The sequence below is a fragment of the Heliangelus exortis genome, chromosome 1, assembly GCF_036169615.1.
Source record: "Heliangelus exortis chromosome 1, bHelExo1.hap1, whole genome shotgun sequence".
Lineage (NCBI taxonomy): Eukaryota > Metazoa > Chordata > Aves > Apodiformes > Trochilidae > Heliangelus > Heliangelus exortis.
This window is the reverse complement of record NC_092422.1, coordinates 196790276-196811652: the sequence shown is the minus strand read 5'-3', so window position 1 is coordinate 196811652 and position 21377 is coordinate 196790276. Positions and strand designations below refer to the sequence as shown.

General features: G+C 52.3%; 2 protein-coding genes across 3 annotated transcripts in view; one reads left to right on the top strand and one right to left on the bottom strand.

The window, feature by feature from the left end:
* The first annotated feature begins 91 nt into the window (after nucleotides 1-91).
* Nucleotides 92-18029, top strand: MEST (mesoderm specific transcript). The gene is made up of 13 exons (XM_071734257.1): nucleotides 92-156; nucleotides 1662-1816; nucleotides 5295-5374; nucleotides 6196-6273; nucleotides 8043-8179; nucleotides 8496-8554; nucleotides 8807-8847; nucleotides 9234-9304; nucleotides 11314-11415; nucleotides 15362-15438; nucleotides 15958-16021; nucleotides 16436-17058; nucleotides 17408-18029. Exons 2-12 carry the CDS (start codon nucleotides 1663-1665, stop codon nucleotides 16551-16553), a joined length of 981 nt encoding a protein of 326 aa, XP_071590358.1. The 5' UTR covers nucleotides 92-156; nucleotide 1662; the 3' UTR covers nucleotides 16554-17058; nucleotides 17408-18029.
* Nucleotides 18030-19322: 1293 nt separating this feature from the next.
* COPG2 (COPI coat complex subunit gamma 2) overlaps nucleotides 19323-21377 on the bottom strand; it is a 36576-nt gene continuing 34521 nt past the window's right edge. For both annotated transcript variants that reach the window (XM_071734250.1, XM_071734251.1), the window contains one exon: nucleotides 19323-19830. In XM_071734250.1, the coding sequence (XP_071590351.1) occupies nucleotides 19700-19830 (131 nt within the window). In that variant the 3' untranslated portion in view covers nucleotides 19323-19699. The remainder of the gene's footprint in view (nucleotides 19831-21377) is intronic.

Genomic DNA, 21377 nt, shown 5'->3' with positions numbered 1-21377 from the left:
CGGGCAACGGCGCGGACGCCGCGGCTGCGCGCGGGAACGGAGCGGGAGGGGGCGTGGCCGTGGGGCGTGGCCGTGGGCGTGGCTTGGGGGGCGTGGCCAAGCAGCGCGTGCGCGGGGCGGTGGCCACGCCCCCCGGCGCTGGAGGTCGCGGGACAGGTGAGGCGCGAGAGGACTTCGTTCCCCCCCCCCCCCGCGGTTTCCCGCCCCCCCCCCCCCCATTTTCCCGCCATTCGCCGCCGTTTTCCCGCCACCGCCGCTGGTGGCGCCGGGGGGCGGGGCCTGCCTGAGGGGGCGGGGTTTGGTTGGGTGTGGGCGGGGCTTGGTGAGGGGTGGGGGGAGGGGGCGGGGCTTTGGTGCCCCCCTCACCACTGCCCCCCCCCCTCCCATACACACAGAGCCCGTGGGGATCCTGGCCCCCCCCTCACATCCCCTACGGGACCCCCTCAGATCCCCTATGGGACCCATAACCCCCTATGGGACCCCTTGTGGGACCCATAACCCCTTGTATGACCCATAACCCCCTCACACCCCCTATGGGACCCCCTCAGACCCCCTGTGGGACCCATAAGCCCCTCACACCCCCTACTTGACCCTCTCTGATCCCCTACGGGACCCCCTCAGACCCCCTGTGGGACCCATAACCCCCTATGGGACCCATAACCCCCTCAGACCCCCTATGGGACCCTCTCTGACCCTCTGTGGGACACATAACCCCCTATGGGACCCATAACGCCCTCAGACCCCCTACAGAACCCCTAACCCCCTGTGGGACCCAATAACCCCCTCAAACCCCCTACAGAACCCATAACCCCCTCAGATCCCCTATAGGACCTCCTCAGATCCCCTATGGGACCCATAAACCCCTCAGACCCCTTATGGAACCCATAAATCCCCTGTGGGACCCCCTCAGACTCCCTGTGGGACTCTCTCAGACCCCCTATGGAACCCATAACCCCCTGTGGCACCCATAACCCCCTCAGACCCCCTGTGGAACCCATAACCCCCTGTGGGACCCAATAACCCCCTCAGACCCCCTATGGGACCCCCTCACATCCCCTATGGGACTCATAACCTGCTGTGGGACCCATAAAGCCCTCAGACCCCCTATTGAACCCATAAAGCTCTCAGACCCCCTATAGGACCCATAAAGCCCTCAGACCCCCTATGGGACCCATAACCCCCTGTGGGCCCCATCACCCCCTCAGACCCCTATAGATTCCATAGGATTCCAACCTCAGACCCCCTATAAATCCCACGACCCCCACAGACCCCCTATGGAGCCCATCACCCCCTCAGACCCCAAAGGGTCCCACATCCCCTCTCAGACCCCCTATGGGGCCCCTGTGTCCTCTCACCCCTCTATGGGGCCCTTATCCCCTTCAGATCCCCTATGGAGCCCCCTCAAACCCCCTGTGGGGTCCGTGTCTCCCCTCCTATCCCCCATATGGGATCCGTGCCCCCCCCAGACTCCCTCTATAGGGGCTGATGTCCCCCCCATTGGGGTCCCCTTTCTGTCACACCCCAGGGACCTGCAGTTTTTGGGTGCTTGAGGGGTTTGGGGGGGCCCTGTGGGTTTTGGGGAGGTGGGAGGGGGTGGAAGGGCCTGGTGGTGGCTTTGTGGGGTGTGATGGTGAGTAGGATCCTGGTTTTTTTCCCTAAAGGATGAAGGAGTGGTGGGTCCAGGTGGGGCTTCTGAGCGTCCCCCTCCTCGCCGTTTACCTCCACATCCCACCCCCAAAACTCTCCCCAGCTCTCATCTCCTGGAGGGCAGCAGGAGGGTTCTTCACCTACAGGAGCCAGAACATCTTCTACAGAGGTGATGGGGACACATCCCAAACCCTGGGGACACATCCCAAACCTTAGGGACATATCCCAGACCCTGGGGGGACACACATCCCAAATCCTGGGGACACATCCCAAACCTTGGGGACACATCCCAAACCTTAGGGACACATCCCAAACCTTAGGGACATATCCCAAACCCTGGGGACACATCCCAAACCTTAGGGACATATCCCAGACCCTGGGGGGACACACATCCTAAATCCTGGGGATACATCCCAAATGCTGGGGACATATCCCAAACCCTGGGGACACATCCGAAATCCTGGGGACACATCCCAAACCCTGGGGACACATCCCAAACCTTGGGGATACATCCCAAACCTTGGGGACACATCCCAAACCCTGGGGACACATCCCAAATCCTGGGGACACATCCCAAACCCTGGGGACACATCCCAAACCTTAGGGACACATCCCAAACCTTAGGGACATATCCCAGACCCTGGGGGGACACACATCCTAAATCCTGGGGATACATCCCAAATGCTGGGGACATATCCCAAACCCTGGGGACACCTCCCAAACCCTGGGGACACATCCCAAACCCTGGGGACACATCCCACACTCTGGGGACACCTCCCAAACCCTGGGGACATATCCCAGGCCCTGGGGGGACACACATCCTAAATCCTGGGGATACATCCCAAATGCTGGGGACACATCCCAAATCCTGGGGATACATCCCAAACCCTGGGGACACATCCCAAACCCTGGGGATACATCCCAAACCTTGGGGACACATCCCAAACCTTAGGGACATATCCCAGACCCTGGGGACACATCTCAAACCCTGGAGATACATCCCAAACCCACATCCCAAACCTGGGGACACATCTCAAACCTTGGGGACACATCCCAAACCTTAGGGACATATCCCAGACCCTGGGGGGACACACATCCCAAATCCTGGGGATACATCCCAAACCTTGGGGATACATCCCAAATGCTGGGGATACATCAGAAACCTTAGGGACATATCCCAAACCCTGGGGGGGGACACCTCCCAAACCCTGGGGACACATCCCAAATCCTGGGAATACATCTCAAACCCACATCCCAAACCCTGGGGATACATCAACAGCCCCAGGCCTCTCACTCTTTCTTCCCAGCACAGATGCTCAAGTCCCTTCCTCACCCTCCCACCTCTCCCTTGGCCTCTCTCCAGTAGATCCCAGTCTCTCCTCAACTGGGGAGCCCCAAACTGGAGCCAGGATTCCAGCTCTGGTCTCCCCAGGGCAGAGCAGAGGAGGAGGAGGAGGAGGAGGAGGAGAACCTCCTGGATCTGCTGGACACACTTTTCCTGATGCCCCCAGGACACCATTGGCCCTCTTGGCCCCAAGGGCACATTGCTGACCCCTGGAGAATTCCCTGTCCCCCAGGACTCCAAGGGCTTTCTCCATGGAGCTGCTTCCCAGCAGGACACCCCCAACTCTGTACTGGGGGTTGGGGTTATTTCTACACAAACACAGGAGATGAAAAAGAAAAGGGGAAGGGAAAGAAAAAGGGGAAGGGAGAAAAGGAAAAGGAAAGGGGGAAAGGAAAATGAGAAAAGGAAAAGGAAAAAGGAAAAGGAAAAAAGAGGAGGGAAAGGGAAAGAAAAAGGAGAAGGGAGAAAAGGAAAAGGAAAGGAGAAAAGGAAAATGAGAAAAGGAAAATGAGAAAGGGAAAATGAGAAAAGGAGAAGGAAAAAAGAAGAGGAAAAGGAAAAGAAAAGGAAAAAAGAAAAGGAAGAGGAAGAAGAAAAGGAAAAGGAAAAAGGAAGACACCTCAGCTGAAGCTGGCAATAATTCCCTGTCCCCCAGGACTCCAAGGGCTTTCTCCATGGAGCTGCTTCCCAGCAGGACACCCCCAGCTCTGTACTGGGGGTTGGGGTTATTCCTCCCCAGATGCAGAACTCCACACTTGGACCTTCCTGAACTTCAGGAGGTTCCCCAGGCTCTGCAGCCTGTCCAGACCTGGTTGGAGAGCAGCACAACCTTCTGCTCCATCCCAGCTTCCTCCCATCACCAAACCTGCTCCATCCCCTCATCCCCTGTGAAGATCCTGAACAAAACTCATCTCTTCTCCTGTTATTCCTTGTTGATGTTATTCCTAGTCCAGGATTTTTATTTTTTTTTTCTGGGGGCCTTTGGAACAGACTGAGCTTACAATTTTGCTTTTATACTCTTTTTTTTTTTTTTTTTCCAAACTCTCAACACTTTTTCCCTCTCTCAGGGCACAATGTTACAAGCCATCTGCTGGACACTTTTCCTGAGGCACTCAAAATGGTTTCACCTGGAAAACATTTCACAAATTCTCCTGCAAAACCATTGCAGGATCCCCTGAATTATCCTCTCCATGAGGCAATATCAGTTTGTGAGGAGAGAAGTTTGTAACAATAAAGAAACCACATTTTAGTCCAGAACAGACAGAAGAATGATTGGGAGAAGAAGGGATAGTTGGAAGAATGGGAGAAGGATAGTTGGAAGAATAATTGGAAGAAGAAGGGATAGTTGGGATAGTTGGGATAGTTGGAAGAATGGAAGAAGGATAGTTGGAAGAATAATTGGGAGAAGAAGGATAGTTGGAAGAATGGGAGAAGAAGGATGGAAGAATAACTGGGAGAAGAAGGGATAGTTGGAAGAATGGGAGAAGAAGGATGGAAGAATAACTGGGAGAAGAAGGGATAGTTGGAAGAATGATTGGAAGAAGAAGGGATAGTTGGAAGAATAATTGGGAGAAGAAAGGATAGCTGGAAGAATGGGAGAAGAAGGGATAGTTGGAAGAATAATTGGGAGAAGAAGGATAGTTGGAAGAATGGGAGAAGAAGGATGGAAGAATAATTGGGAGAAGAAGGATAGTTGGAAGAATGGGAGAAGAAGGATGGAAGAATAACTGGGAGAAGAAGGGATAGTTGGAAGAATGATTGGAAGAAGAAGGGATAGTTGGAAGAATAATTGGGAGAAGAAAGGATAGTTAGAAGAATGGGAGAAGAAGGAATAGTTGGAATAACTGGGAGAAGAAGGGATAGTTGGAAGAATGGGAGAAGAAGGATGGAAGAATAATTGGGAGAAGGGATAGTTGGAAGAATAATTGGGAGAAGAAGGATAGTTGGAAGAATAATTGGGAGAAGAAGGGATAGTTGGAAGAATAATTGGGAGAAGAAGGGGTAGTTGGAAGAATGGGAGAAGAAGGAATAGTTGGAATAACTGGGAGAAGAAGGGATAGTTGGAAGAATGGGAGAAGAAGGATGGAAGAATAATTGGGAGAAGGGATAGTTGGAAGAATAATTGGGAGAAGAAGGGATAGTTGGAAGAATAATTGGGAGAAGAAGGGGTAGTTGGAAGAATGGGAGAAGAAGGGATAGTTGGAAGAATGGGAGAAGAAAGGATAGTTGGAAGAATAATTGGGAGAAGAAGGGATGAGAGCAGAGCTGCTCAATCCCTTCCTGATCCTTTTTCCCTCCCCAGATTCCAGTGGTGCTCTTGGCAGCTCTGACATCGTTGTGCTCCTGCATGGCTTCCCAACCTCCAGCTACGACTGGTACAAGGTGAGGAGGGGTGGGATGGGTTGGAATTCCATGGTTTCCCCCTCCCAGGGATGACACGGGTGGGTGGTGGGGGGTGGGATGGGTTGGAATTCCATGGTTTCCCCTTCCCACGGATCAGCAGATGGACACAGGTGGGTGGTAGGGAGGGGGATAGGTTGGAATTCCATGGTTTCCTCCTCCCATGGATGACACAGGTGGGTGGTGGGGGATGGGATGGGTTGGAATTCCATGGTTTCCCCCTCCCAGGGATGAGCAGATGGACACGGGTGGGTGGTGGGGGTGGGATGGGTTGGAATTCCATAGTTTCCCCCTCCCAGGGATGACACAGGTGGGTGGTGGGGGTGGGATGGGTGGGAATTCCATAGTTTCCCCCTCCCAAGGATGAGCAGATGGACACGGGTGGGTGGTGGGGGTGGGATGGGTTGGAATTCCATGGTTCCCTCCTCCCACAGATGACACAGATGGACACAGGTGGGTGATGGGTCAGCCCAGGGTGGGTGATGCTCCCGAGGAGTTTCTTCTGGGAGAACTGAGACATCAGCCCTGTTCCTCTCTCTTTTCACCTCACCCTTTTCCACAGGAGGAAAAGACCCACAACTATTTTTCATGGGTGGGTTTTGGAATTTTTTTTTTTCCCGTTTATTGGGAATGTTCAACCTCCTGCAGTTTTCTTGGAGCTGGAAGGTGCTGTCTGGGGGAGGAGAGGGGAGCGTGGCCATCCATGGCCGTGCTTCAGCTCAGATTTTTCCTCTCTCCATTCTCATTGATGTTTTTCATTTTTTAACACATTTCTCCTTTTTTTTTTTTTTTTTTGTTTGCAGATCTGGGAAGGGCTGACCCAGCGCTTCCACCGCGTGGTTGCTCTGGATTTTGTAGGCTTTGGTTTCAGTGACAAACCTGTAAGTGGCCTGGGAGAAGAATTTTTACAGTTTATTTCTGGCCCAGAGGTTGTTCTGTTGTGGCAGCAGCATCCCCAGAAATTTGGTGTCTGCAGTCCAGGTTCTCCCATTTCCACTTGGAAAAGGAATAAGACATTTTTAACAGCAAGAGGAATCATAGAATCACAGAATCCTAGAACTGGCTGGGTTGGAAGGGACCTCAGAGCTCATCAAGTCCAACCCTTGATCCACTCCCACTGCAGTTCCCAGCCCATGGCACTGAGTGCCACATCCAGGCTCTTTGGAAATATCTCCAGGGATGGAGAATCCACCCCTTCCCTGGGCAGCCCATTCCAATGGCTGAGCACCCTCTCCAGAAAGAAATTCTTTCTCATGGCCAACCTAAACCTCCCCTGGCACAACTTGAGACCTCTTGTGCCCTCTTGTCTTGCTGAGAGTTGCCTGGGAAAAGAGCCCAACCCCCCCCTGGCTCCAACCTCCTTTCAGGGAGTTGGAGAGAGTGATGAGGTCTCCCCTGAGCCTCCTCTTCTCCAGCCTCAACACCCCCAGCTCCCTCAGCCTCTCCTCAGAGGATCTGTGCTGGATCCCTTCCCCAGCCCAGTTGCCTCCTTTGGACCTGCTCCAGCACCTCAATCTCCTTCCTGAGCTGAGGGGCCCAGAACTGGACACAGGACTCAAGCTCTGGCCTCCCCAGGGCTGAGCACAGGGGCAGAATCCCTTCCCTGGACCTGCTGGCCACGCTGTTCCTGAGCCAGCCCAGGATGCCATTGGCCTTCTTGGCCACCTGGGCACACTGCTGCCTCCTCTTCAGCTTCCTGGCAATCCAGACTCCCAGCTCCCTTTCTGCCACTCTGTGCCCAGCCTGGAGCTCCCCATGGGGTTGTTGTGGCCAAAGTGCAGGACCCGGCACTTGGAATGTTGAACCTCATCCCCTTGGGATCAGCCCAACTCTCCAGTCTGTCCAGGTCCCTCTGCAGAGCCCTCCTGCCTTCCAGCTGATCCACACTTCCCCCCAGCTTAGTGTCATCTGCAGATTTGCTGATGATGGACTCAATCCCCTCATCTAAATCCTCACTAAAGATATTAAACAGAACTGGGCCCAACACTGATCCCTGGGGGACACCACGGCCGCCATTTTGATGCAGCCCCGTTCAGCACCACTCTCTGGGCCCGTTCCAGCCAGTTCCTGACCCAGCACAGATGCCCCTGTCTGACCCATGGGCTGACAGCTTTTTCAGGGGAATGCTGTGGGAGACGGTGTCAGAGGCCTTGCCTTTTCTGCTGGGCACCTTTTGGGGTTGTTGTGGCCAAAGTGCAGGACCCGGCACTTAGAATGTTGAACCTCATCCCATTGGAATCATCCCAATGATGTCCAGGTCCCTCTGCAGAGCCCTCCTGCCTTCCAGCTGATCCACACTTCCCCCAGCTTAGTGTCATCTGCAAATTTGCTGATGATGGACTCAATCCCCTCATCTAAATCATCTATAAAGATATTGAACAGAAGTGGGCCCAACACTGATCCCTGGGGGACACCACTGGTGAGCGGAGAAGGTGCTTGGTGTGGATTGGTTCTGTCCCTGTCTCACCTTTCCTTGGGTTTGAGGTGACACCTTGACTGCTTTGGGACATGTGGGTTGTGGATGGAAGTGCTGCCCAGGGTCACAAACTCCAGGTCTCCACCCCCAGTCCCTCAGTTTAAGGGATTTCTTCTGGAGGTTGTGGGCTCGTGGTGGGCCAGGTTCTCACCGTGGCTTCTCTTTGCTTTGCAGAGGCCCCACCACTACTCCATCTTTGAGCAAGCCAGCATTGTGGAGGGGCTGGTGAGGCACCTTGGTCTCCATCACCAGAGGATCAATCTCCTGTCCCACGATTACGGGGATACGGTGGCACAGGAGCTGCTGCACAGGTCACTGCCACCACTGGTGGTTGCTTTTGGTTGTCCCCAGCAAGATGGTTCCCAGCAGATAAGTGGGAAGATGTTGTTCAGAGCCCCCTTTTCCCCTGTGACAAAAGGTTGGGAAGTCCCAGGGCACATCCCTGGTGGAAAGATCCGAGGTTCCCATCCATCGGGTCCTGGTGGGATGTTTAATATCCCTCCTGAGCTCCTTACCAAACTGGGGGCATCAGGAGAGCAGAGATGTTGGTTTGACCTGCTGGTTGGGGACTTTTTGAAGCTGGGAGAAGGTCTGGTTGTGTTTCACCTTCTTCTCTTCTGTCCCCAGGTATGAGCACAATAAAACTGGAAGCATCTTGATCAACAGCCTCTGTTTATCCAACGGAGGTAAAGTTTTCCTGGTGGGATGGCTGGGCTGGGAGGGGTGGAGATCCATGGGACTGACCTTCCCCCCTCCATCATCACCCAAACCCCAAGCAAATTGCAATTAAGGTGCTTAATTAACAGCAGTGCCAGTCCTTGAGCTGCCTGTGCCACCTTTCATGGTAGCAGAGGAAGGGGAGAGGCTGGGAGATGTGCAGCCAATTCCTTGTAGTGTTACAACTCTCTTTTTTTTTTTTTTTTTGACATTTTTCCCAGGGATTTTCCCCGAAACCCACTACCCCCGGTTCATCCAGAAGGTGAGCTGCTCCCCACCAACCTACCCAATCATTCCTTCTGCAGAACTCTGTGAGTTTGGGGTTTTTAATCTGCCTCAGATCCCTCCTGGGTTTTTTTTTTTTCCTGCTTTGGAAATGGCACCTGAGCTACTCTCAGGCATCCCTGGGGCTGTCAGGATGGAGCTTCTCACATCCCAATGTCCCAACCCCTTCAACTGTTGATGTCACACTGCCAAAAGCTCACCTACACCTTGAGGAACTGGGCTGGGAAAACTGGGAGCTGGAGGGGCAAAACTGGGAGCTGGGGGGGGGAAACCCTGCAAGGAGGAGGAGGGAGAGGAGGAGGCAGGATTGACCCATCTGTATGATACCAAGAGCTGCTGTCTCCTTTTTTCCTTTCCCCCAAGATCCTCAAGGATGGGGGTTTGCTGTCCCCCATCATCACAAGGCTGATGAACTTCTTTTTCTTCTCCAGAGGGTGAGTTGTGTCTCTGTGCTGCTGGAAAAGGAGGTGTGAGCCAAGTGGGGAGGAGGGCAATGTAGGAATTAACCTAGAAGGTGTTCAGCAGCTGAGTGGAACCCCTGACACAAGGAAAACCAAGCTGGAGAACAAGTCAGAGGAGGAGCATCTGAGGGAATTGGGGTTCTTTAGCCTGGTAAAAAGAAGGCTGAGCAGAGACCTTCTCATTCTTTCCATCTACCTGAAAGGAGGTTGGAGCCAGGGAGGTTTGGTCTCTTCTCCCGAGTAACAAGATAAAAATGGGCTCAAGTTGCACCAGGGAAGGTTTAGATGGGAGATAAGAAGAAGCTTTTTCACCCAAAGGGTTATCAAACACCCAGACTGCCCAGGGAGGTGGTGGAGTCACCATCCCTGGAGGTGTTAGAACTGTGGAGATGTGGTGCTGAGGGACATGGGTTAAACACCAGACTTGGTAGAGTTGGGTTATGATGATTTTAAAGGTCTTTTCCAACCAGAACAGTTCAGTGATTCTCTGGTTCTGTGACATTGTCCCAGGAGAGATTTGCCCCTGGATTTAGGCTGATGATTGGACTTGATGATCTTAGAGGTTTATTCTAACCTTAATAATTCCATGACCTTGATCCTTGGGGTGATTCCCTCTGCAGGGTGGCAAAGTGCTTCAGCCTAATAATAAACCATGAGGCTTTTCATGCTGAAATCCTTCCTTCCTGCAAGGATCAGACTTGGGGATGTGACCAAAAAATGGAAATCCAACCACACTCTGCAGGAGGTGCAGTTAGATACCAGTTTTATCAGATGTTGCAAAGCCTCTTTTTTTTTTTCTTACCCAAAAAAACTCTAGAGGCTGGAAACCTAAGTTCAGAACTGGGTGCACTGGGGGGACAGGTGGAAAGTCAAAAAGCAAGGACTTGGGGAAATGCCCAGCAGAAATCCAGGCTGGGTGGAGAATGGGTGGAGAGTGGCCCTGAGGAGAAGGACTTGGGGTGTGGGGTGAGGAGAAGCTCAAGAGAGGCATCAAACCCCCCATGTCCTGGGCTGCATCCCCAGCAGTGTGAGCAGCAGGGCCAGGGAGGGGATTGTCCCCCTCTGCTGGGCTCTGGGGAGCCCCCCCTGGGGTAAAGCTGTGTCCAGCCCTGGGGTCCCCAGCAGCAGAAGGACACGGAGCTGTTGGAGCCAGTGCAGAGGAGGCCCTGGAGCTGCTGGGAGGGCTGGAGCAGCTCTGCTCTGGAGCCAGGCTGAGAGAGTTGGGGGTGTTGAGGCTGGAGAAGAGAAGGATCCCATGGGGAGACCTTAGAGCACCTTCCAGTGCCTGAAGGGGCTCCAGGAAAGCTGGGGAGGGACTTGGGACAAGGGCCTGGAGGGATGGGACCCTGCGAGGGGGAAGGGTTTCCAGCTGGGAGAGGGGAGATGGAGAGGAGATCTTGGGCAGGGAGGGAGGGAGGGAGGGAGAAATTGTTTGGGGTGAGGGTGCTGAGCTTTAGAACCAGGTTGCCCAGGAAAAGAGTCTCTGCCCCACTGATCCCTGGCAGTGTTCAAAGCCAGGTTGGATGGGGCTTGGAGCAATCTGGGAGGGAGGTGTCCCTGCCCATGGCAGGGGGGTTGGAATGAGCTGAGCTTTCAGTTCTCTTCCAACCCAAACCATTCCAGGATTCTGTTTCTTGGGGAGGGAGGGAGAAATTGTTTGGGGTGAGGGTGCTGAGCCCCTGGCACAGAGGAGCTGTGGCTGCCCCATCCCTGGCAGTGTCTCAGGTCAGGTTGGATGGGGCTTGGAGCCCCCTGGGCTGGTGGGAGGTGTCCCTGGATTGTCCAGTTGGAACTGGATGAGCTTTGAGGTCCCTTCCAACCCACCCCATTCTGTCACCATTACAAAATCCCAGCACTCCATTTCACTGGTGACACTGGAAGCTCAGTTTATGCCCTCAGGTAGTTTTAGAGCCCTGTTCTACCACAGCTGCTTCTGTGCTGCTCTGATTTTTATTTTTTTTTTTTTTTTGGATGTCTTTCAGGCTGGGGTCAGTCTTTGGGCCCTACACCCAGCCTTCCCAGGCAGAGTACTGGGACATGTGGACAGCAGTGAGGACCAACGATGGGAACCTGGTTGTTGACAGGTTGGTCACCAGGAACTGCTCTGTCACCTTAGGGTTGTTGGCTCCCCAGAGTCTCCAGCTGCTTCTGTTGGGGTCTGGGGTCATCATTGTGCTCCAAATCAAGAGTTGGAGGGTGATACAGGAGCAGGATTCTTGCTGGGATGGTGCAAGACAGGAGGATGTGGAGTCAGGAGGATCTGAGACTGCAGATGGTGGGAGAACACTGAAGTTCTTCAGCATGTTTTTTTTTATATTATTTCTTTGGAAATTATAGGCTTGAATTTGTAGGGTTAACAACTGGAGCTAAATCTGGTTTTCTCCAGTTTGGAAGAAAAAAAATGGGTTTGAGTTCAGCATCCCTGTGTGTGTGTGATTCCTCTTCAATGTGCAAACTCCCTTTCTCCTCCTGCTGAGCTCTGGACAAACCACAAAAAACTGAGAACAGAGACCTTGGACTCCTTGCTAATTGCTTCTTATAATGAGGGACACTCACCCAAGCCCATTTTGGTGAATTTTTGCACTTTGAGGGCAGCATCACTCCTGCAAGCTGAGGACATTTTCAGACCCAAGGAAAATGGGTCTGAAATCTCCTCCTGGATTCCTCTTCTCTGCTGGGAAGAAAGAGTGAGAGGCCTGGGGCTGTTGAGGCTGGAGAAGAGAAGGCTGAGAGGGGATCTGCTGAATGTCCATCAAGAGCTGAGGGGTGGGGGGCAAGAGGAAGGGGCCAATCTCTTTTTGGGGGTGGCCAGGGAGAGGCCAAGGAAGAATGGGTTGAAGGGAGAAGAGAGGAAGTTCCAGCTCAGCATGAGCAGGAGAAACTTGTTGAGGGTGAGGCTGAGGGAGCCCTGGCCCAGGCTGCCCAGAGAGGTTGTGGAGTCTCCTTCTCTGGAGCCTTTCCAAACCCCCCTGGATGTGTTCCTGTGTGGGCTGCCCTGGGGGATCCTGCTGGGGCAGGGGGGTTGCACTGGGGCATCTCCACACCTCCCTTCCCACCCCTGACACTCTGTGGTTCTATAATTCTAAGGGTCTGGAGCAGAAGAAGAAGGTTCTGGAGAACTTCTGAGGAGGTTGGAGCCTGGAGATTTGGTCTCTGCTCCCAAGTAACAAACAATAGAATGAGAGGAAATGGCCTCATGTTGCTCCTGGGGAGGTTTAGATTGGAGCTTGGGAACAATTTCTTCTTGGAAAGGGTTGTGAGGGCCTGGCCCAGGCTGCTCAGGGCAGTGGTGAAGTCACCATCCCTGGATATATATGATAGTTATATATTTTTATATAAACAAAGACATTCTATATGTTTATATTTTATATAAATGTACTTAGCATGGATAGATAACTGGTTTTTTTTCCCTGGTCCTGTTACAAACCATTGTTTACTTTCTGTCCCCCTGCTGGGGCAGGGGGGTTGCACTGGGGCATCTCCACACCTCCCTTCCCACCCCTGACATTTGATGATTCCACACTCAGGTGGTTCAGTGTTGCCTCCTCTTCTGCAGGGCATGGAAATGGTTTCATAGGTTCTGGTTGCACAGTTTCTTTTTGCTTTGCCACCTGAGCAAAATGGTGGGGAGTTTGCTAAGGAGGCTTGGGGGTACCAGACCTTTTGGTCCTTGTTTTCCAGCTGCTTGTGTCCTGCTGAGACTTTCTGCAGAACCTGGCACAAGGATTACCATGATTCACCCCTTTTACAGCCCAGTGCCTTTTGTTTGGGAGCAGAGGACTCAAATTTGCTTCTGTTTCAGCTGGGAAGGATTCAGACCTCATCCTCCCACCTCACCAGACTATGGACTGTTTTCTGCTTCCTAAATCATAGAATCATAGGGTTGGAAGGGACCTTTAGGATCACCCAGTCCCAACCCCCTGCATGACCAGGGACACCTCCCACCAGCCCAGGGGGCTCCAAGCCCCATCCAACCATAAAAACTCCCAGGGATGGGGCTTCCACCACCTCTCTGGGCAACCTGTTCCAGCCTCTCACCACCCTCATGGGGAAGAACTTCTTCCTAACTTCCAATCTCAATCTCCCCTCCTCTACTTTGAATCCATTCCCCTGCTCCTGTCACTCCCTGACATCCTATAATGAAAATGAACTTTGTTGTCCTCCAAAGAGCTCTTCACTGGACAGACAACTGAGCTTGGGGAGTTGTGGTGAAGGGAGTGAAACCCAGTTGGCAACTGGTCACCAGTGGTGTCCCCCAGGGCTCAGGTTTGGGGCTGATCTTGTTGTTTAAGTTCATTATCAATGATCTGGATGAGGGGATTGAGCTGCACCCTCAGTGCATTTGTAGGTGACACCAAATTGGGTGGGAGTCTTGGTCTGCCTGAGGGACCAACAGAGGGACCTGGACAGGTTGGGTCAATGAGCCAAGGTCAAGTGTATGAGGCTCAAAAAGGCCAATTCTAGGTCCTGTTTTTGGGTCACACCAACTCCCCCACAATGCTTCAGGCTTGGGGCAGAGTCCCTGGTGGAGAAGGGCTTGGAGAAGTGGCTGAGTAATGAGCCAGGATGTGCCCAGGTAGCCAAGGTGGCCACCAGCATCCTGACTGGGCTGGGCTGGGACCAGCAGTGGAGTGGGCAGCAGGAGCAGGGCAGGGATTGTCCCCCTGTGCTGGGCACTGGGGAGGCTGCACCCCCAATCCTGGGGTCAGTTCTGGGGACCTGAGGAGCAGAAGGAGATTGAGGGGCTGGAGAGTGTCCAGAGAAGGGAATGGAGCTGGGGAAGGGGCTGGAGAGCAAGGAGAAGGGGATGGAGAGTGAGGAGGAGGGGATGGAGAAGATGGAGAAGGGGCTGGAGAGGAAGGAGAAGGTCTGGAGAGGAAGGAGGTTTGGAGAGAAAGGAGGAGGGTCTGGAGAAGATGGAGAAAGGGTTGGAGTGGAAGGAGGAGAGTATGGAGAATGTGGAGAAGGGTCTGGAGAGCATGGAGAAGGTCTGGAGAGAAAGAAGAAGGGTCTGGAAAGTAAGGAGAAGGTTTGGAGAGAAAGGAGAAGGGTCTGGAGATGATGGAGAAGGGGTTGGAAAGGAAGAAGGTCTGGAAAGTAAGGAGAAGGTCTGGAGAGGAAGGAGGAGGCTTGGAGAGAAAGAAGGGTTTGGAGAGAAAGGAGAAGGGTTTGGAGAAGATGGAGGAAGGGCTGGAGAGCAAGGAGAAGGGGATGGAGAGTATGGAGGAGGGGTTGGAGAAGATGGAGAAGGGGCTGGAGAGGAAGGAGAAGGGGATGGAGAGAAAGGAGAAGGTTCTATAGAAGATGGATAAAGGGGCTGGGGAAGATAGGGAAGGGTCTGGAGAGAAAGGAGAAGGCTTAGAGAGAAAGGAGAAGGGTTTGGAGAGAAAGAAGGGTTTGGAGAGAAAGGAGAAGGTCTGGAGAGTAAGGAGTAGGTTCTGGAGAAAATGGAGAAGGGGCTGGAGAGTAAGGAGAAGGTCTGGAGAAGTTGTGAGGAGCAGCTGAGGACCTGGGGGTGTTGATCCTGGAGCAAAGGAGGCTGAGGGGAGACCTTCTGGCTCTCTGCAACCCCCTGAGAGGAGGTTGGAATGAGGTGGGGCTTGGTCTCTTCTCCTCAAGTTGTGCCAGAGGAGGTTTAGATTGGAGCTTGGGAACAATTTCTTCCTGGAAAAGGTTGTCAGGGCCTGGGCCAGGCTGCCCAGGGCAGGGCTGGAGTCCCCATCTCTGGAGAGGCTCAAAAAACGTGTGAAGATGGCACTTTGGGACAGGGTTTAGTGGGCATGGTGGTGCTGGGTTGACTTGATAATCTTGGGGTTTTTTTCCCAACCTTAAAATGATTCCATGAACTCAACTCTGCTCTGAGGGCAGAACTGGCAGGGGAGTGACCTGGAGTCACAGTCCCAACCTCATTTGCACTTTTATTTGCTGTCTAAATAATAATAATAATTACTTATTATATATATATATATATATAATTATTATTATTATACCCTGAGGCACCACCTGCTGGTTAATGAGCTTCCTCTTCAGTATTTTGCAGTACATAAACCAGAGGAAGAAGCACAGAGACCGCTGGGTTGGAGCTTTGATGTCCACCTCTGTCCCACGTGAGTAGGAATTCCTGGTTTTTCTTCAGTTTCCTGGGTTGGGATGTTGGGAATTGGGATGCTGGGAATTGCTCACTGCCTTGCAGGCACTGCTGGAGCTTTTCTCCTGATGAGGAAGCTGGTGGATCAAATCCAGTTGGTGCAGGGGGTAGGAAAAGTCCCTGCTCCAGTTCAAGGCAAGAGGGAAAAAAAAAATTCAATCCAGTGAGCTGAGGAAATGTTAGAGGCTGGTTCAAAACCTTTGGTTTCTCCACTTGCTGCCCCAGAAAGGCTGAAGTGCTGCTTGTTTTCAAGCTCAGGAGAAGTTGCCACCACTCCAAGGAAGGTTTGGTGTTTGCAGGAGGTGGTTGGAGGCTGAACTTGACCCCAGGGCAGAGAAGGAAGAGTCCTTTGGGCAGCTGGTTTGCTCAGTGCTCTGCTGGAAGCTTCCCAAGCTCTGGGTGAGGGGGAAATGTGTCTCCTTGGCTTTGTTGGGGATGTCCTGGGGTACAAAAGCTCTGTGCTGCTTCTCTCTTGCAGTGCATCTCATCTATGGGCCCCTGGATCCTGTGAATCCCCACCCAGAGTTTCTTCAGCTTTACAAGTAAGACAATGCCTGTCCCACAGCAGGAATCTGCATCTGTTTCATTTTAAAGGAAGGTTTTTGTCTCAAGATTTCCCCTTCAAACTCCTTTTTCACTGGAGGCTGATTTTCACCCCTGATTTTCACCCCCACCTCAAACCTGCACAGCCAGGTGGGTTCCAGCTCAACCTTCTGCAGTTTGGAAATTGCTTCCCCATTTTTAAGCATCAAAGTCACATTTCTCTTCCAAGTCACTCATGCATTTTAAAACCACATCACAGTTTGATTGAGTGAGGTAATCCTTCCCCAAGCTAAGCTGAAGTAAACCCAGCACTTGGAAGAATAACTCTAGTTGCTCCAGGTTGGTTTGTTTTTTTTGGGGTTTTTTTGGCTGAAAAGTTGCTTTGCTCAAGCTTTGCTTTGTTCTCCCACCAGGAAGGTGCTTCCCATGTCCACAGTGTCTGTGCTGGATGACCACATCAGTCACTACCCCCAGCTGGAGGACCCCACAGGCTTCCTCAATGCTTATCTCAACTTCATCAACTCCTTCTGAGCAGCTGCAGCTCAGGTCTTGCTCTCTCTTGACAAATCCAAGGCTTTGGGGGTAGGAAGAAACCTTAAAATTTTTTATCTCCAGCTCCAAGACTTTTGCACTAACACCTTGAAGATGCTGCCAGACTGCTGGATGTTCATCCATGAAGCACCAAAGAGATTTAAGCTGCAGGGAGGCTTGGACAAAATTCATCCTACAGGGAGTTCCAGGAGGCTGACAGCTCTTCCAGCCTCGTGCCCACCTTGGTTTTTGACTGGTTTGTGTCTGCAGAGGCAGGAAGGGACAATGGGGACACCTGAGGGGAGGCAGAGAACATCTCTCAGTCCCCAAATCCTCCAAGAGCTTCACTGCCAGGCAGACAGGACCATGAGGATGTCCCCAAGCTGGGTGTGGGTTTGAGCTGCAGGAGTTTAAATGACATCCTTCTGCTCAAGTGTCACAACACTGAAGAATTTGTGGAGTTTGTCCACACTAAATTAAGGAATCTGCAACTCATCCAGCCCAGGTCTTTTGGCCTTTTTGGTTGTTGAAGCAGTTGAATTTTATCCAGTGTCCACACAAATAACCCTGGGGAAGGGGCAGTGTGGCCGTGGTTGCCCTCAAAGCAGAGCCAGGAGCAGGATTTTAATATCAAATCCTTGGTTCAGCTCTGGTGGGGATAAAGCTCCAGCTCAGGGACTCTGTGACTTCCAGAGCTCTTGAGAGAGAATTTCTGCGGGTGATGGGTTTGTTCTTCAAAGCCTCACAAAACAATTTGTGCTTTTCAGCACAGAATCCCAAAATGAGGTGGGAAGGGAGCTCAGAGCTCATCTCCTCCAAGCTCCATGCCCAGGGACACCTCTCACCCAGCCCAGGTTGCTCCAAGCCTCATCCAACCTGGCCTTGAACACCTCCAGGGAGGGGGCAGCCACAACTTCTCTGGGCAATCTGTTCCAGAGTCTCAGCACCCTCCTCCTGAAGAACTTCTTCCTAAGCTCCAGGCTGAACCTCTTCTCCTGCACTTTCAAACCATTTCCCCTTCTCCTAGCACTGGACACTCTTCTGAAAAGTCCCTCTGCAGCCTTCCTGGAGGTTCCCTTCAGGGGTTGGGGGGCAGCTCTAAGGTCCCCCTGGAGTCTCAACACTCCCAGCTCCTCAGCCTCTCCTCATGGCAGAGCTGCTCCAGCCCCTGGATCATCTTTGTGGCCTCCTCTGGACTCATCCCAACAGATCCATGTCCTTCTTCTGCTGGGGACACCAGACCTGGAGGCAGGATTGGAGCTGGGGGTCTCCCAAGAGCAGAGCAGAGGCTGGGAATCCCCTCTCCTGATCTGCTGGCCCTGCTCCTCTGGATGCATCCCAGGACAGGGTTGGATTTCTGAGCTCCAGGAGCACACTGCTGGCTCACGTTGAGCTTCTCACCAACCAACACCCCCAAATCCTCCTCTCCTGGGCTGCTCTCAACCCTCTCTGTACCCAGCTTGTAACTGGGACTGACCTGACCTGGATGCACTTGGACTTGTTGAACCTCATGCAGTTTGCCCACTTCTCAATCCTGCAAAGGTCCCTGTTATAAATTATCCCAGTTCTCTACTGGTCATCTGTACTGAAAGGGGAAAAGTGTCTTTTAAATTAACACTGCACCCAAATCAGCAGCAAAAAGTTAGGATTCCTCTCAGCAAACTTCAGAATAAACAGAATTACCCATCCTCCTTAAACACTGCTGGCTCACGTTGAGCTTCTCACCAACCAACACCCCCAAATCCTCCTCTCCTGGGCTGCTCTCAACCCTCTCTGTACCCAGCTTGGCCATGCTGAGGAGTTACAAGATGCTTTCAGTAGGAGGAGCAGAAAAAAGGAGATGGTTTGGAGGAGCAGCTGTGAAATTAAACCCCAGCAGCTGCAGTCCTGGTGCTGTTGGGCTGGGAGGAGCTCTGAGGTCCCTCTGGAGTCTTCTCCAGGCAGAATAATCCCAGTTTCTCCTCATGGCAGAGCTGCTCCAGCCCCTGGATCATCTTTGTGGCCTCCTCTGGACTCATCCCAACAGATCCATGTCCTTCTTCTGCTGGGGACACCAGACCTGGACACAATTAATTCTTCAGAAATCACTTTTTAATGGGCAGTTTTAAATGCAAGCTCTAAACCTCCAGTTTTTGCCCACATCACTTGGTTATTTTTATTTTTCAGGTGGACAAGCAGAGCTGCTCCACCTGATTACCTCAGGAGCTTTGCCTGAAGCTTGGCTGTAGCACCCCAGCTGGGACCTGTTTCACTGGAACATGGTGAATATGGAATCCTGGCAGTAGGAAAAGCCAAAGTGTTCTCAGCAATAGCTATTCCAGCCCCAGGGATCTGGGATAGGTGTTTAAATTAGGATTGAAATTCTGTTTCCTTCTTCCTCCCTCTCTGACTTGGTAACTAAACAGCAGTTCCATCAGCAGAAAGATGCAGAACTTCCCTGACAAAGAAGCCACCACAAAGTCCTTCCCTTCCTCCTCTTTTCCCAACTTTTGCTACAGGATGTTCCACACCTTGGAGCCTGGGAAGAAGCTGCAGTGCTGGTTTCTAACATAAGGCTCAAGAGAACTGAACATGCCTTGAGAGGTGGGAGTGTAATCTCTCTCTGTACATTGATTTTTCTGTGTGGAACAGAGGAGAAGCTGTAAATCTGCAGGTTTTTTGTGGTTTTTAACTGCTTACAGTCAAAATTTCATAGCATCCCTTTAGGAATAAGAGGCTTCTCCTGAGTCAACAGCCCTGAAGGGTTATTTTTTCTGTACTGAAGCCGAATTAAACCAAGAAATTTCTATTTTATTAACAGTGAATTCATACAAATTCCACCACTTGAACCAGTGTTTATTTCCTGTTAATAAAAATCAGTTTTGACAAAAAAAAAAAAAAATCTTGATTCCACTTTCTTACCACCTCCATCATTTGAGCTTCCCTGCCCAACTGCAAGTGGGCAGAGCTGCAATAAGTTAGATGGGAACGTGTGAGTGACAAGGAGGGGAGGGACAAGGGGAAAAGGCTTTAGTACCAGCCAACATCATACAAAATATTTACCAAATTGAGGAATAAAAACTACATGCAGGGGACAGAAAGGCTGCTGGGCAGGCTGGCACCCAGCTGGAGTTTTGCAGAGGTTTCCATAGCAGTCACCACACTGCTCATCCCACAGAAGCCAGGATGACATCTCCTGGGGTTTCTTCCTTGCTCCTGACTGTCACCTGCATGGTCACCCCGTCCCCAAGAGCCAGCCTGGACCTCAGCAGCACGTCACAGCCACCTCTGTAAACACCTGGGGACAAAGGAAATGTTGGGAGAGAGGAGTCTGAGAGAAAGGTGGTGGTGGTGTGGTCCTCAGCCAGGAGAAAACAACCTGGGGAGTGTGAGGTTTGGTCTGGGGCAACTCGGAAAAAGGGGAGAAATGACCAAAAAAAAAACCAAACCAAACCCCTAAATATCCACCCACCCACCTTACAATATCTGAAGGGGCTCCAAGAAAGCTGGGGGAGGGCTTTGGACACGGGGGGGTAGGGAGAGGAGAAGGGAAATGGGTTAAAACTTGGAGAGAAAGGGGAGATTGAGGTTGGAGATGGGGAGGAAATTCTGGAATTTGAGGGTGGGGAGAGCCTGGCCCAGGTTGTCCAAGGAAGTTGTGGCTGCCCCATCCCTGGCAGTGTCTCAGGTCAGGTTGGATGGGGCTTGGAGCCCCCTGGGCTGGTGGGAGGTGTCCCTGCCCATGCAGGGGTTGGGACTGGATGAGCTTTGAGGTCCCTTCCAACCCAAACCATTCCAGGATTCTGTGAAATTCCCGAAACTCTTCAGGAGAAGCCTGAAGGGAACAGACACTGTGCTCATTAAAGTGCTGCTGGAAGATGAGGCTGCTTTAAAGAAAAGGGTTCAGGGAGACCTCAGAGCACCTTCCAGTGCCTGAAGGGGCTCCAGGAAAGCTGGGGAGGGACTTGGGACAAGGGCCTGGAGGGATGGGACCCTCTGAGGGGGAAGGGTTTCCAGCTGGGAGAGGGGAGATGGAGAGGAGATCTTGGGCAGGGAGGGAGGGAGGGAGGGAGGGAGGGAGGGAGGGAGGGAGGGAGGGAGGGAGGGAGAAATTGTTTGGGGTGAGGGTGCTGAGCTTTAGAACCAGGTTGCCCAGGAAAAGAGTCTCTGCCCCATCCCTGGCAGTGTTCAAAGCCAGGTTGGATGGGGCTTGGAGCAATCTGGGAGGGAGGTGTCCCTGCCCATGGCAGGGGGGTTGGAATGAGCTGAGCTTTCAGTTCTCTTCCAACCCAAACCATTCCAGGATTCTGTTTCTTGGGCAGGGAGGGAGGGAGAAATTGTTTGGGGTGAGGGTGCTGAGCCCCTGGGTGCCCAGGTTGCCCCCAGAAGCTGTGGCTGCCCCATCCCTGGCAGTGTCTCAGGTCAGGTTGGATGGGGCTTGGAGCACCCTGAGGTGTCCCTGCTCATGCAGGGGGTTGGATAAATAATCTTTAAGGTTCCTTCCAACCCAAACCATTCCACAATTCTGTGGAAAAGGCAGGAACCAATAAGTGGGTAGCTGAAGCTCATTTCCAGTTTGAGAAGGCAACACCCCAGTTGTGGGATGAAGGAAGAGTTCATTGGTTCAGAGGGAGGAACAGGAGAAGCCACCTCCAGTCCCACCTGGACATCAATACCCAAACAGCCCTGGAGTCACCAAGTCCACCTCTAAATTAAACTGAGATTAATTAAATTAAATTCTGTCACACTCAATGCAGTTGTGCTTTAATAACTGCAAAAAAGCCTTGCAGAGCACTTGACTTCCAGGGAGTGCCCAAAAGTGTCATCCTGGAGCAAATTCACTGA